A 16421-nucleotide genomic window follows, 5' to 3' on the forward strand; every position below is an offset into this window, starting at 1 on the left:
CTATGATATGAAGACTGATTCTCTGCTGACATGAAGCCAGATTGTCTGTTACGGGACCTCTCTCCTCTGCCTGGGTGCTGGGCCTAAATATCTGACAATGGACTGTTGCAGTGGTGGCTGACGTGAAGCCTGATTCTCTGCTATGATATGAAGACTGATTCTCTGCTGACATGAAGCCAGATTGTCTGTTACGGGACCTCTCTCCTCTGCTTGGGTGCCGGGGCCTAAATATCTGAGAATGGACTGTTCCAGTGGTGGGTGACGTGAAGTCAGATTCTCTGCTATGGGACCTCTCTCCAATTGATTTTGGTTAATTTTTATTTATTTAATTTTTATTTTAATTCATTTCCCTATCCACATTTGTTTGCAGGGGATTTACCTACATGTTGCTGCCTTTTGCAGCCCTCTAGCCCTTTCCTGGGCTGTTTTACAGCCTTTTTAGTGCCGAAAAGTTCGGGTCCCCATTGACTTCAATGGGGTACGGGTTCGGGACGAAGTTCGGCCGAACTTCTCGAACCCGAACATCCAGGTGTCCGCTCAACTCTAATAGTAATACATAAAATATTATTAAACATATATTTGCATGCTGTATAGACTTATAATCGCTTTAAAATTGATTAAAATTGCAACCATCCATAAAAAGCAACACTAAAATATAAAATTATGTAGAAAATCCTAGGGAGGAAATGTCCAATTAGAGTCTCAGATTATTTGTTCCTTTCTATTACTCTGAATGTCCGTGTTACAATAATTGTCCAGTAGACCTGATATCCACGCTGTTTGGACGTAGTCCGTAGTAATCAAGATTTTAGAAAGTTCACAGGTTAGTTTCAATGTAGCCAAAGTGAGGATGTGTGGTTGAGTCACTCACATTTCTTTTGCTACAAGTTTAGCAATACATCCAATCACTTTGCCTGTGTATACATTCATACAGCATTGGTTTTACTTACAGTTCTGTAGGTTTGAGCCGGCTGTACTGCGGTTAACGTGGCGTCCCACGTATAGTACGCTTACAGGCTGTGATGTAGTTTCCAGGAGATAGATTCAGGGATCTGCAGCAATCAATTGTAGGAGTGCCGTTTCAGTGGTTTTGTGTGGTTTAGTTCCTGCACAGGTGCTCAATCAAGCAAGCAGGTCAGATGTCACTGCGGCTGTTGATTTCAGGTTTTTTCTTTACCAAATTTTTTGGATATCGATCCCACTACTCCTGGTTGATTTGAAGCGCTTCAATATATATTTAGTCTCATGGGGTTATCCTTCACCAGACGCGTTTCGGAGTTAACTGGACTCCTTTCCTCAGTGGTTGAACATTTGCACCTCTTTTCATTTTTACACTTACTCCAAGTGTGAAAAGTGGGTGATAAGTGGAAGTGGTTAGATATGTTAATTAGTTTTGCTGCCGTTTTTTGGCCGGAGAAAATATCGCAGCATGCTGTGCTTTTGGCTGCGGCCTAAAATCCTGAACACTTGCCGCAAGGCCGGATCCGGAATTAATGCCTTAAGCTAAACGTCGTTTCGGCGCATTGCCGGATCCGACGTTTAGCTTTTTCTGAATGGTTACCATGGCAGCCAGGACGCTATTAAAGTTCTGGTTGCCATAGTAGTAGTGGGGAGCGGGGGAGAGGTAAACTTACCGTCCGTGCGGCTCCCGGGGCGGTCCAGAATGACGTCAGGGCGCCCCACGCTCATGGATGACGTGATCGCATGGACACGTCATCCATGCGCATGGAGCGCTCTGACGTCATTCTGGAGCACCCCGGGAGCCGCACGGACGGTAAGTTTACCACTCCCCCGCTCCCCACTACTACTATGGCAACCAGGACTTTAATAGCGTCCTGGCTGTCATAGTAACACTGAACGCATTTTGAAGACGGATCCGTCTTCAAATGCTTTCAGTTCACTTGCGTTTTTCCGGATCCGGCGTGTAATTCCGGCAAATGGAGTACACGCCGGATCCGGACAACGCAAGTGTGAAAGAGGCCTTAGGTATAAAGGTGCACTGAATGTAACAAACACCATGAAACATTTCATGTATACCAAAACAGACTTAGGCCTCTTTCACACTACCGTTTTTTTTTTCCGTTTTGCGGTCCGTTTTTTGCGTTCCGTATACGGTCCGTATACGGAACCATTCATTTCAATGGGTCCGCAAAAAAACGGAATGTGTTCCGTATGCATTCCGTTTCCGTATTTCCGTTTTTCCGTTCCGTTGAAAAGATAGAACATGTCCTATATTTGGCCGCAAATCACGGTCCGTGGCTCCATTCAAGTCAATGGGTCCGCAAAAAAAACGGAACACATACGGAAATGCATCCGTATGTCTTCCGTATCCGTTCCGTTTTTTGCGGAACCATCTATTGAAAATGTTATTCCCAGCCCAATTTTTTCTATGTAATTACTGTATACTGTATATGCCATACGGAAAAACGGAACGGAACAACGGAACGGAAACGGAACCACAACGGAAGCAAAAAAAAACGGAACAACGGATCCGTGAAAAACTGGAACGCAAAACACTGAATTCAACATACTGTAGTGTGAAAGAGGCCTTAAGCAAAGCTGACTTGAAATATCACCCTCATGATGAATTCCCCCCAATTACATTTTCCAGCATGGAACCATTTTCTTCACCTAGTCCTGTGTTCATTGGTGCAGCTTTGCTGCATAATCTTATTGTATGTCTCATGGTACTATTGTAGGACTTGCAGAAAATTGTGGCAAAACTGCAGGGTTTTCTGAAAATCATGTTAAAGTGTTTGATGCGATTTCCTGAGGATAGGCCATCAATATAAAAATCCCAGAAAACCTCTTTAAGTATTCATCTTGCCCGAACAATAGACTGTTTTACCAAAATTCTGAATGCCTTAATTGTGTACATCATGTACTGTACATTATGAATATATGTTCCAGGAAAAGCTTCCATTCTAGGTATAGCATATACGGCATATAAATACTGTATATAACAAATACTTGGCAGCCAGCAATCCTGAAAAGAACTGAAGATAAAGAACCTACTGTATATGCTCTGTTAGGTACAATACAGGCTTTTATAGTTCTATAAGGTTGACCGGGTTCACATTTTTTTTTTTTTGCAGTATGGTTTTGCTATGCTTATAAATAACCTGGGACATCAGTCTTCTCATTTTTGTCACCCATTGTGATTAGTTATTTTTTCATCCTTGTCTTATGATTTATTATCGCTCATTAATGCAATGTCTTATTTCTGTAGGATCAATGATATATCTAACCTGTGTGCTGAGCTGACGGCCTGCTGTACCATATTGAGCTCAGAATGGTTGGGAGTCCTGAAGGCTCTCTGTTGCTCCTCCAATCATGTGTGGGGCTTTAACGATTTACTCTGCAGCGTGGACGTAAGTGCTGTTATACCAATATGCTTGTTCTTCTCTGTGTCTACAGGTAACATCCCAATGAAATAAACATCAAGACCTTATTTCTACTTACCGTATATAAAGCTACTACAAAGTAGTCATTATTTTCTATGTAGACTCTAATGATTGTTCACTTGGAGCATGCATGGCACAAAATAGGCAAGTCATCATGGGCCTCATGAAATCCCAACAGATTATAGACAGCTATGGCCTCAGGATACAATATTTTCAACATACAGTGGTTTTTTCTGACCCATCGTAAGTTGAAACTAGACTCAACATACTTGCTTTATCTGTCTTAGTTATCTGCTTATTTTTCTTAAATCTTTATCTTCTCTTATCTTTGATGACATTTTGGGGCTTTGGAATCCAATTACTTAAGTTACAATGGTTTCAACATACAATGGTCGTCCTGGAACCAATTAATATTGTATCTTGAGGGACCACTGTAGTTCAAACATGAGCCAGCGATGGGGCATTTTCTGTGTGGTCTCCTCTCCCAAGCCCCTGCCCAGTCTATCCAGTCTCTCCTTGGCAACACCTCCTCCCCTAGGTTACAAAGGCATAGGGAAACAAGTGGTGCTAGGAATTGTAGTCCAGTGCACGGAACAGATGTTGTTGTGAATCCCTGTTTGGCATTAGCAGCAGTATCCACAGCACACTTCCTCGACAGGGGTTACACCTAAAATGGATTGTGTTGGGCAGACTGAAAAGTCTTATTGGGTGATTACCTTATCAGTGTATGTTATAACAATTACTAGTGAGCAATTCATTTGAATGAGGCTGCTGTGCCTGCCTTTTCCAAAGATCGGTACGGGTCCTGGGGCTACAAACCCCGCCGATCAAACATTGGTGACCCGTCCCGTCCAACCTACTAATTACAGCAGGACAGATTATTTCATGTGTATGGGGACATCCTACAGTAATATGCCCGACTGATTGTTCTCAAGAAACGTACCGTAAGCTGTTGTCAGAAGTGTCAACAGCACCGTAGTCCTCTTTTCCTATTGAGAATGCATGCTGAATCCAGCATGAGTGTATTTGAAGAAGGGAACAGCTGTCTAAGATATATGGCCACCTTATTTTACTCCCAGAAACAGATTTAAGGCGCATTTACAAGCGCAGATGAGCAGCAGATTGTTGAGAAGGAAGCGTTCCTTCCCGACAATCGACTGCTCATTAAGTGAAGGTAAAGCACTGTATTTACATGCCGTGATCTCCTCCACAGTATCAGCATGAGGGATCGCTATTGTGATCACTTGTCCTCATACATTTGTATTGTTTCTGGGCAGACCGCACGATCTGCTGCCCAGAAACAATAATTTAGTTGCCTGCACAAATGACAGGCTCACCCAATAAACGAGCATTTTGCTTGTTCATTAGGAGATCGATGGCACCTTTACTCGGGCAGATTTACTGTTTATATTGCACACAATCAGTATGAATCTGTTTTCCCAGTCTATTGTACCCAACCTTTATGCGGTTTGGCAGTCTGTTGTACCTAACCTTTATGTGGTAAAAATGTGGTTCATGATAATATGTTAAATGTGTCTCTTCTATATGGAATACCTGTTTATTTTGTTCTCCCTTTTGTTTTCTAGGTTAGTGATCTCTCATTTCATGACTCTCTGGCCACTTTTGTTGCTGTTCTAATTGCACGGTATTGCTTTTCATTGGAAGATGTGGTTCAGCACGTTGCTCTTCCATCTCTACTGGCTGCAGGTAGCATTCTTGAGTAACATGGCGTAGGATGGATGACTCCACAAATATGATTTATTAGTGGAATAGCCTGTAGGCATTTTCACCTCTATATGTTCTCTGTTTTGTAATGCACTCGCTCCTGATATCAGGAAAGAGATAGTCAAAGAAAGCCTTCACAATCATATATCTTGTAGTCATGACATGAGCAATATGTCCTAGAATGTGCTAAAATAATTGGTGGAGTTTTCTCTCAGTGGAAATTCCCAGGAACGGGACAAGCTCTCTTGGTGCTCAGTGCAGGTACTCAGAATGCAGCCACAATCTTGGTTCATAAAGATAAGGGTGAATGTGATGCTGGTGGTCTGTGGCCTCCCTGCTACCAGCAGACAGGGCCTCCAGAACACTTATATCACTCCAGTGCTCTAGCAGTCATTGCTTGTCGGTGTCTTCTTGTTTCTTCTCAGAGGACATGGCTACCAAAGTGGTGCTGCTCCCTTTACTCCACCCTGGCTGCAACCTGCTCATCTTGCCTGCAGTGCCTTAGTTTGCCCTAGGGTGTGATAGCTACGGTACCTCTGGCTTTTAAAGGACCAATTTGCTCACAACCTAATCTGTCCAGCCTATGACTAACCTTCCTAAGATATTTTAGGCAGCTTCCTCTGTAGGAGAGTGCATGAGCAATTGGTATTCTAGCTTGCTAGTCGATGCGAAGGTGCACTATATTTCGTTCTGACCTCTCGTACTTGACCTTTTTCCAGATTTGACTCCCAGCTGCCTGACCTGACCTCTGCTTGACGCTCTTGTTGACTTTGTGCTTCCTGCCCTGACTTTTGGACTGATCATTGGATTGGATGAATTATGCTGTCTCTGACCTTGGTCTGTCCTTGGACTATAATTTTGCCTGTCCCCTAGGTGCTAGTTATTTAAATACTTCTAGGACAGATCTAGAAAGCCTATAAGCCATGCTGCTCCACCCAAACGTAATTGACAGCTTAGCATTAGAATTCAATGCAATTCTTTAGTGTATATGGATGTGTACAGATAGGGCAGAATAGAAGACCCGACTAATCTGCTTTATTGGGTCATCTATTTAAGATTCTAATCTAAATGTACATTTTAAGCATGTAAAGCAAAATTGTCACATTGAAATCTGAAGGCAGCATGTTATAGAGCAAGAGGAGCTGAGAAGTCTGATAAATAATTTTGTAGGAAAAGATGCACCTTTTATTTAAATCCCTGCTCGTTTGGGCTTTTATTCAACAAAGTTGATATAATAGTAAAATATACTGTTGATATAAGAAAGCTTCGATGACACTTGTCTACTCATCGATAAAATGATGCACTGTGCTGATAGTGTATTCACCCTCCATGAATACTACAGGCTTAATAATGGAGCTTTTTATTATAGCTTGTGGGGATCCAGATGCTGAACCAGGTGCCAGAATGACATGTCGCCTCCTTTTACATCTGCTGAGAACACCACAGATCAGCACATATGGAATGACAAATGGTGAGTTTGTTCTTTAAATTAAGGCACATTTTGAAAACAGATTGCCTAAAAGATAATTGTGCGGACTATGGCCGTATGTGTAATAGTGAAATATAGTTCTGCCCTAAAAAAAATCCAATATAACAAACACAGCTAAAAATAGTCATATTTTATACCCATTTGCATTGAGCCATTTGAAATTTCCTGCCACACAAGACCAGACGAGAAACATGTTCAGCAGATCTGTAGGTGCAGCCTTTCCATTTCATAGTCCCAAAACTGTAAGATAGGCTCCTGAGATTGGGCAGCCTGCGACACTTGGAGAGAGTTAGAGAGGAGGAGAGGGGTCTACCTCCTGCTGAAGCACCCTTAAGAGGACATGGCTGCCGATCACATAGCTGCAGGAATGTCCAGTGACTAACGGGCTGATGCAGAGTGTGGAATGAAACAAAGTCAACTGGATCCATGGGAAGAAGAGGCACTTGGGAAGACCAGGGTTAGTGCTACCATGCTCACATATAGCCCATGCAGCCCATTGGAACAATTTACTTTGAGGAGAGGTTAGATTATGGCAATTTACTGCTGGAGCCAGGAGATGCAGTAGAGTGGAGCTGCAAGAGAAAGAAAACCCGACCTAAGGCACTTGAGGCCTGGAGAGGCCTATAACATCACCTTTAGATCAGGGAGGTTCCCCTTGGGACTTTTTGACTGTATATATAGCTTCAAGGGACTTTAAGAGACTTTAGCTGTCACAAGTATTTTGCCCTAATATTGAGAGAAGTGCAATTGCCAAGCCTGTGTACATGTGAATATGTTATATAACATTTTAAGTTTACAATGCCCTCCTACAGAGAGACAAACAAGTTTGAGATTTCTGCAAATTTTATATGCGCTTCTGCCTGCCGTTATTTCTGCAATAGCCAAGGCTACTGTGGATGGGACGGTCCAAGACCTTACCCATGCCTACACCTCATACCAGGACTTCTCAACCTCTTTCTACTGAGGTTTCACCAGGTAGACACCTGGGCCTTCTGACTGGTCAGCGTCCATGTGAGTCAGCTATTTTGCTAAACTAGAGATTGGTGCAGCCGGAGAAATGCGTGTGCAGATGTGGATCAAAACATTCTTTCCTAGTTGACTCATCAACAACTAGAAGGTGCTTCATCAACTAGGGGGCACTGAATTTAGTCATAAGGGTCCAGATTCTCAAATGTCATCAGAAGTGGTCTACCTTCCAAGCTTGCTGATACTTCCTAAAACTTACTTAAGAGAAGATTTATTGGATCATATGCAATTTGTTTATCATGGAGACTTCTATATGTGTGTAGTTAGACAAAAGTGACAAGTTCAATTTTTTATATTGCTTCATAAAAGGGCAATTATCTCTACATGAGGTTTCTGTTTTATGACATCCCTAGTAAAAAATGGAATGCACTTTTGTCAAGTACACGTTAATGTATCATGGTCCTGACAGGTTTTGTATGACCACTTTCAAATGTTTTATTATATTGATGGAGGCAAACCTAAGATAAATGGACAGATGATTGATCAGGAGCCAAAATGTATTTTTCCCACTTATAATAGTACTGTATATGTAACATGTGAACAACAATCATATAGAGTTAGATTTTTTTTTTTACAGTACTATGTATTTTGTAGCTGTAGAACCTACCTTCTAATATGCTGACACTTCCCAATGTTGAAATGTTGGTTGGGCATGTGAACCCCTAAGTATAGTTGAAGGCATTCTGTCAGGTCACAAAGAGCCTTTCAAACTATAGTAAACAGTGAATACTGTAAAGGAGGCTGCTTTGGAAATGGGATCTAAAGCGTTTGTCTTAATACCCACCCCCCTTCACCCACTGTACGCTCACAGACCATCAGTATAATGCATTGTGAGGACTTCTGGAGTCTTCTCCATTGTGTGCACATGCTCAGTAGTCCTCTCAATCCAGGATACAAGTATGTTGGGCATTCTTATTCTGTAAATCAATCCTTTGGTGTTACAATAGATAGAAAATGTATGTATCCAGCAGAGAACATGCTCTGGAACGCATCTTCCTTCCTCAGGAATACAACTAAATAAATGCATTAGGGGTTATTTAGTTTGTGGACTATGAAATTGTCCATGCAAAAGTGGCATGTACAATATAATGGAGAACGTGCAAACGTCAGGACGATTTTGCTCTGGTTATAATCCAAATCTACTGAACATTGTGATACTTGGGCCTCAGCACCGATTAATGCCCATACCTTGATATGTGTATCATCAATTTGTAATCAGAGCGCAATATCACATTAAAATAAGGACTAAGTGAAATAATGAATATGCTACACCAGACACTTGTGCGTCCAAAAAATAATCTGTGCAGCTTTTGATCAAAACTACCTGCCTCATCAAGAATTAGTGGGCAACTCACCAATTGGGTCCAGATTATAGATTATAGAACTGTTATTTCAGAAAAAAATTAGTGGATTGTGCTGAACATTGCTGAAAGAACTGCAATTCACTTACAGTATCTGGCTGCTGTGTGCAGGTAAGCAAAACTGACAAGTTGCATTTTATATTACTGTCTCTGAAGGCAATCATCTCTACTTGAGGTTTCTATTTTATGACACCCCCAGTAAAATTAGAATGCACTTATGTGAATTAGTTTAGGTACTAGTTAGTGTGTCAGGCCTCTGACAGGTTTTGCAAGTTTTTATTACCGCTTTCAGCTTCTATTATTTTTTACACACACTCAACAACAGTGTGTCCTGTGCCCCTGCGCAAATACCCTTACCAGCCCTCTTAAATCTGTAAAGTACACCATCAACACAAGTGAAACATACAAACACCTAATCACTCAGTTAAGGCCAGGGACAAGTATAAGCTACCACTAAGCAAAGTCAATACAGAAAACACTGAATTCTTAGTAAAGATGCACAATAATTATGTTATGGGTAACACAAAGATTTACTATCACAGACATTTCAGGAAAGGTGTCAGATCCAATTAAATTTTACTTCCTTCTCTGAAATTCTCTTCCCTTTTCTTCTCCATCTGCCCAGACAACAGTGACAATAGCTGCTTTAAGAGGATTGATTCTTCAGGGTTGATTCCTCTTTCCCAGTAACATTTGAAAAATAAACTAACATAATAATAATAATAATACTAAAGTGCCCTAATGGAAGAACAGGCTATAAAATGTAAAAGGCTAAAAATAGACATAAAATAACTCTTCTCATAAGATTGCTCTCACTGATGTTTAAAAAAATACCTGCGTTTAACCATGAGATCTTTTTTTTCTTTACAGGTGAAACATATTTATTCACTGTGGTAATTGCCTTCGCCGTTTTTGCAGGGAAACACATTCATTTAACATGTTTCACCTATAAAAAAAAATGCAACCGCTTTAAAAATGCATGCATTTTTATTTAGATAGATTTCAATGCAGTTTTAAAAAGCAACACTAAAGCAATGTGTAACCCCCTATCATGTTCCCCTACATCTAACTGTGCCTGCCTCTGGTCAGACTAATGTAAGATTTTATCTGAGAGATGTCCATGCATCATATCCATGTATCCGTATCAACAATGACACCCAAGAGCTACATGGATAAAAATATAGAATTTTATGTAAGTGTCTTGGATGTCTCTATCTATGCAGTGATCTCCCAACAAAGGACTGTTTCAGCCTCATCTCCATTTTCAGATAATATTAGCTTCTGGACATGTTTTCTTAAAAAGCATATTTACCAAACATTTATATAATTATTTTTTTTAGGGAAACTTGCCCCTGGATTGTGCTTTTCATGTGACAGACATCTTTTGGCAGCTGCTCACAACAACATTGAGGTGGGAGCTATATTTGCAGTCCTAAAGGCTATCCTGATGCTGGGTATGTTCCACTAAGCCATAGTTAATGCAATTGCAATGTACAACTCTGTCATGTCATACTTTTGGTTAGTATAATATTTATAATATTAGCAGTAATTACAATCAGAAACTACATCCTCCATTATAGATAGAAACAAAAATGCAGTGCCAGATTCATCACATGACAAACACCAGTGGTACCAACAGACCCAGCTAACTTACATGTATATTGGGGTCTGGCAGATTCCACCTAGGTGTCTGCCATTTTTCCTGTCTAAAATGACAGACTATGCAATGGCAGCTCTACTAATTGAGCCTCTCACTCAAATGTGACCATAGCCTCAGACAGCTAGTAACCCACTATTTGTCTTTTCAGTTAAAGGGGTTGTCTGGGATTGGGGACATTGGTGTAATAGTACTAGAGTGACATACATATTACATACATGCATGTCCTACCTTTGCCACATATTTCTGAAGCCCTGTTTTCATATAGGAAATTCTTTGACTGTTTTCTTATACTCGGTAACGTATCGGGTCTCTTGTAGGCGAGCTGAAGCCTCTTCTTCCGGCTGCTCAGGGAGCCTGGTGGCGTCACCAGCACTGATGGGCGGGCTTTAGCGCTGCTCTATCCAGTAAAACGACTAGCTGGCGACGTCACAGAACACACTGCCCGGCGGAAGCCTCGGCCCGGCAGTGTGTCATTGTAAACAAAAGAGCCTTTGTCCTGCACGATTTAGCGCAGGGCAAAGGAGAGCATGAACTGCTCCGATGCTCAAGTCAGGGGGCTGCCTGGGTGAAAATGGAGGTTTGTCCGGGTTCAGCTCTGAACCCGGACAACCCCTTTAAGTAAACACAGTCTGGGGAATATCTTACAGTCAGTAGTAAAGTGGGGGTAAAACAGTCAACTGTTCAGAGCAGCTGCCAGTAACAGAACTATACAGTTGATAAAGTTGAAAGCAGAAGGCTCCATCCACTGTGTAGTGGCTGTTCTGGGTTTCTGCAGCTCATCTTTCATCTACTCCTATTGTTTCTGGCTTTGTCCACTGTATAATTTTCAGCATTGGCCGCTGCCACGAACAACTGATTGGTGGAGTTCCAGGTGGCAGACTACCACCAATCTGATATTGATGACCTATCCTGAGGATAAGTGATCTAAGCCACAAAATACCCCTTTAAGAGGCTGTTCTGTTTACAGAAATGTTGGTAACTGAAAAAATGCAGTGATTACAATTTTAGTACTGTGTATAAAATAGCAAGTTATGCAGTAAGAACTTTTAAGCATTACTCATATCTTGCCTACAAAAAGAAAAGAAAGATTCTAATATACTTACCGTTGTGAAGTTGTGTAGATTGGCCACTCGAGAAACTGGTCACTTGATGCCCCTCTGCTGAAAATCCTGTATCTGCCAACGTCACTTCATTTACCAGGTTACCGGTTTGGTTGATGGATGGGGACCTAATTTTCACTGTAGATAGGGCCAGAACTGTTTGTCTCAATAGCACAAGCATAGATGAGGTGGATTCAGGAGTTAGAGATTAGCTAGAGATAGGAGTCCACAGCACCTCTCCAATCCTATGCTGTGGAAGTGACATCCACATCCATAGCTCAGACAGGAAACCTGTTAAAGGACATGATGTTAGTAGATGTGATTGGTCTCCCGAGCTGCTGATCCAAGTAACCGTTAGATGATAAATATTGAAAATTATAAACTTTCTTTCACAGGCAAAATATGATTCATTTAGGTGGGTTTTTGGGGCCTTCTGGGTCCTGATAAACCTCTTTAAGCAAGTGTAGATCTGTCCTTTTGCAAGGATTTTTTTTTAATCACCAAAAGATTTAAAAGACTACCATTTTAATCTTTTCTTAGGTTAAACAAAAAAACAAGGCATCCAGTTCTCAAGTTTTACAACAAAATAGAATGCATACACTCGCACATCTAATGCATGTGGCCATGTTATATTTTGTACAGAATTAGTGTCAGACTGGGGCAGAGGTGGGCTGGGAACTTAAAGTGGCTCTGGAAAAAGTACTAAAAGTGGCCCAGTTTTGTAGTCTGGTCCAAATTGATTTAAGGCAGGGCTAACACAAGTAGTCAGGGCCAGCAATATCATTACAACACATTTTATCACCCCAACAGAGCCAAATACCACAGTCCATCACAAAATACTGCCGCCAGCAGCACAAAGCACATCCCCAAAAAGTACCACTGGCTAGCCATGAGGAGGACTCAGACGGCCCCCTGGGCATCAGACCAACGGGAAATTTCCCTGTAAGGTCTATGGCCAATCCGCCCCTGGACTAGGGTACGTAGGGCCACCAGTAAAATTTATTCTGAAGGCCAATTATACAAATACATGCAAATTAACTAACCACCATTGGCAAATTTCCAACGTTCTCTAAACACTTCAGTTGAAAGTGGCTGTGTTTGTATGCAGAAATGCATGCAGTTAAGTATTATATATGGAGAATTAATTGGGTGGAAATTAGTGGTCCCCTGTTCACTCACTTGATTAGTGAGGACCCCAGAAGGGGCATTTATTGTATATGACTAGAGATGAGCAAATTGATTCGTACATTTGGGTAAGTTGAATTTTGCATGCTGAATTATGCCCATGGAGCAGGTATTATGCCAGTGGTTGGCAGTGGCTACTGCTGGTGTTTCAGTTCTCAATAATTTTCTAGTTAGGTGTAGGAGGATATGTACATTTGGACCTCATTTTTGGATTCATCTAATGGTCATTCACTTTGGATAGCTTTCATGGTCACTAATATGGACTTGGAGCTGTACACCAATGCTTCTGGGGCTTGAGGTTATGGGGCCGTTTTTTAGGAGAACTGCTTGGCCACATTCATGGCAGTAAGCTGGTTTGGTGTCCAGTCTTGCGCTTTTGGAATTATTCTCCATTCTGGTGGCAATAGAAGTTTGAGGGAGAATTTGTGTAAGAGGAAGGTTTGTTTTTATTGTGATACCATAGGAGTTGTGCAGACCATTAACATTCAGTCTGCCTACATTCCCTCGGTTACACGGATGCTCCGGCATCTGGTGTTAAAGGCGCTGTTTCTTAATTCTTTGTAGCTGTGCATATTCCTGGAGTAGTCAATGCTGTTGCTGATTCTCTTTCTCGCTTGCAGAGGGAAAGGTTTCACACATTGGCATAGAGGGATTCCTTGCCAGGAGCATTTTTGGAGTGTGGTCTAGGGACAGCAGCAACGTTGAACAAGTGGTCGTTGGTCAGCTTATTCTAAGGTTTGGTGTTCCTGGACTGCTCTGTTGCCATGGCCTCTGTGTGTCCCTGTATGATTGGTTAGCAGTATTGTTGTATTTTATAGGCCTATACATAAACAGAGTGTTTCTTTGTCCATGGTGAATAGTTAAGTGGCTGCGTTGGCTTTTTGGTTTCAGGTGTCTTTATTCCTGAATTTAACTAAGAATTTTTTGATGTGCCAGGCTTTGAGGTTAGGTTAGTAAGGATTTGCGTCGGCCAGTATTGTTTAAGCTATTAGTCTATTTGGATCATAGCGTGGAAGTGGAATGTTTGTCCTGGTAAGAAATCCTTCTTTTTCACTTGTCTTTTTCATTGGCCTTTTTTGGGGCTTTTACGGTTTCGAGTTGGTGGCCAAGTCTAGGCTATCGATGGGGGTTTAGCTCAGCACGATGTCCAGTTGGGGCTGCAGTTCGTTCGATGTTGTTTAAAGAAGTCCAAAGCTGATCTGATGGTAATGGGCAATCACACAAATTGCTGGAGTCTCTGATCAGTCCCGTTTGTTGTTTGAGAAAAATTTTGTTGATGCGGCCAGTTGGCTCCCGCCCCTTTCAGTTTCTGTCTGTTTTTCATAAATGTTTGTTGGCAGACACAGAGGAGTTGGAGTGTAAAGACAAACCAAATAAAGGGGATAGGTTGCTGGGAATCTGAAAATTTTTCTCTGTACATTAAAAATCGTTGTTGTGATGCCTTGTACATTTTGTTGATGGAGACTCTGTGGCAGGGGCGTAGCTAAAAGCTCATGGGCCCTGGTGCAAGAGTTCAGCTTGGGCCCCCGTCCCCCAGTGCTTGTTGGCAAGGGGCAGGGGAGCACACACCCTTCCTGCTGCCTGAGGGAAACATTGAAAGGGCACCTCCTCATGCCAAATTCTTCTCCTAACCCCTTCCCTCCAGCCAGAGGTGTAAATTGACCAGTATGCACTTTCTATAATGCCAGTGTCTTATGTGGCACAAGGGTCTTTGGGCCCCCTCAGGCTCCTGGGCCCGGTAGCGACTGCTACCTCTATAGCTACGCCCCTGCTCTGTGGTGCTGACGCTTCATTGACTCGTAGGTGCTTGTGATTATCTGATGAATTTGTGTTTGTTGCTGTTACAGGTCATGGCCATTTCCTGGTTTGCATCATCAGGCATACCTATGTCTAATGGGGGGAGATTAGAGTGGATGTGAGATAAGACAGTTGCCAGTTACATTTTGCTAGAGATGGGTATGGGCCATCATGTGCAACTAGGGTTGAGAGAACCTGAACTGTAAAGTTGGGGTTTGTACCAAACTTTAGGGTTTTTTGTACCTGGACCCGAACCCGAACATTTTCATAGAAGTTCGCTGTTCGGTGATTTAATGGCGCTTTTTGAAAGGCTGCAGGGCAGCCAATCAACAAGCATTTAACTAGTGTGCCCTTAGGAGCTATCACAGCCATGCCTACTAATGGCTGTGCAGCATGTGACCCAGCCTCTATATAAGCTGGAGTCACGTAGCGCCGCACGTCACTCTGCTCTTACTAGTTGTAGGGATAGGATACTGCTGCTGTGAGGGAGAGATTAGGAAAGACTCTGATATCTGCACTTTTTTGTTTTGGGGGTGCAATGCAACATTTTTGTACCCCGCCCTGAGCCCAGTGAGACTGAAAAAAAATAGTTTTAATCCGTCTGTTAGGTGGGCGTCAGCGACCATTTGTGCAACAGCTGTCCCTGGCACATATGCAGTGCTAGTGCACTATCATTTAATCCTGTTCTTGTAGTTCAGTGGCTGACATATACCTATTTTTAAAGTGCACCTGCACTACATATGTGCCAGGGAAGGAAAAATAATACCGTCTGTGAGTTCTGGCATCTAGGGGGTGACATCCTGACTTTTTTTCTGTAAAGTACCTCTGTACTGCATTTCTGAGAGTGAAATATAATCAGATAAATCCATCTGTTCCATTGTGGAGTGACGTTAATTTTTTGTTGTAAAGTACCTTTTGAGGCCTGCACTGCATATGTGACAGGCAGGCACAAAATTTCAGCAAATCCATCTGTTCCATTGTAGGGGTGACATATCCACCATTTTTTTATGTTAAAAACCCCAGTGCTTTATTTGTGAGAGCGAAATATAATCACAGTTAAATCCATCTGTTTCATCTAGGGTGAAAAAAACAAAACCTTTATTTGGGGCAATAAAGTACCTTTTTGCCCTGTGCTGCATTTCTGACAGTCCAATAAAACCGCCAAATACTGAAGTTACATTTTGCGGCCTACGCTGCGTTCCTGTCAGTCAAATAAAAGCATTAAATACCGCTGTTAAATTTTTGGGCTTCAAATTCTTATTTGTTCCATTGTAGGGGTCATATATCCACCATTTTTTATGTTAAAAACCCCTGTGCTTCATTTGTGAGAGTGAAATATAATCACAGTTAAATCCATTTGTTTCATTGTGTGTGAGAAAAATACTTTTTTTTGGCAATAAAGTACCTTTGCTGCCTGCACTGCATAGCAGACCGGACAATACGTTAAAAAAAATTTGTCTGTTCCATTGTTGGGTGACATTAACCCATTTTGGCCATCAAAACCCCCCTGCTCTGCCTAGGTGACAGGGGCCTAAATTTCTAAAATTCGTCTGTTCCATTGTTTGGTGACATTAACCCATTTTGGCCGTCAAAAAAAAACCTGCTCTGCATTGTTCACAAGGAACTTAATTTAGTAAAAACATCTGTTACTTCGGTGGGTAACCACAAAAAATG

At 41.8% G+C, this 16421-nt stretch overlaps 1 protein-coding gene across 1 annotated transcript in view; it reads left to right on the forward strand.

Moving 5' to 3' along the window:
- Positions 1-16421, forward strand: part of MED12L (mediator complex subunit 12L) — a 648568-nt gene that overhangs the window by 473546 nt on the left and 158601 nt on the right. The window contains exons 22-25 of the mRNA XM_044291042.1: positions 3230-3371; positions 4991-5111; positions 6499-6600; positions 10346-10459. Coding sequence (XP_044146977.1) covers positions 3230-3371; positions 4991-5111; positions 6499-6600; positions 10346-10459 — 479 coding nt within the window. The remainder of the gene's footprint in view (positions 1-3229; positions 3372-4990; positions 5112-6498; positions 6601-10345; positions 10460-16421) is intronic.

This window comes from Bufo gargarizans, chromosome 4 (genome assembly GCF_014858855.1).
Source record: "Bufo gargarizans isolate SCDJY-AF-19 chromosome 4, ASM1485885v1, whole genome shotgun sequence".
Taxonomy (NCBI): domain Eukaryota; kingdom Metazoa; phylum Chordata; class Amphibia; order Anura; family Bufonidae; genus Bufo; species Bufo gargarizans.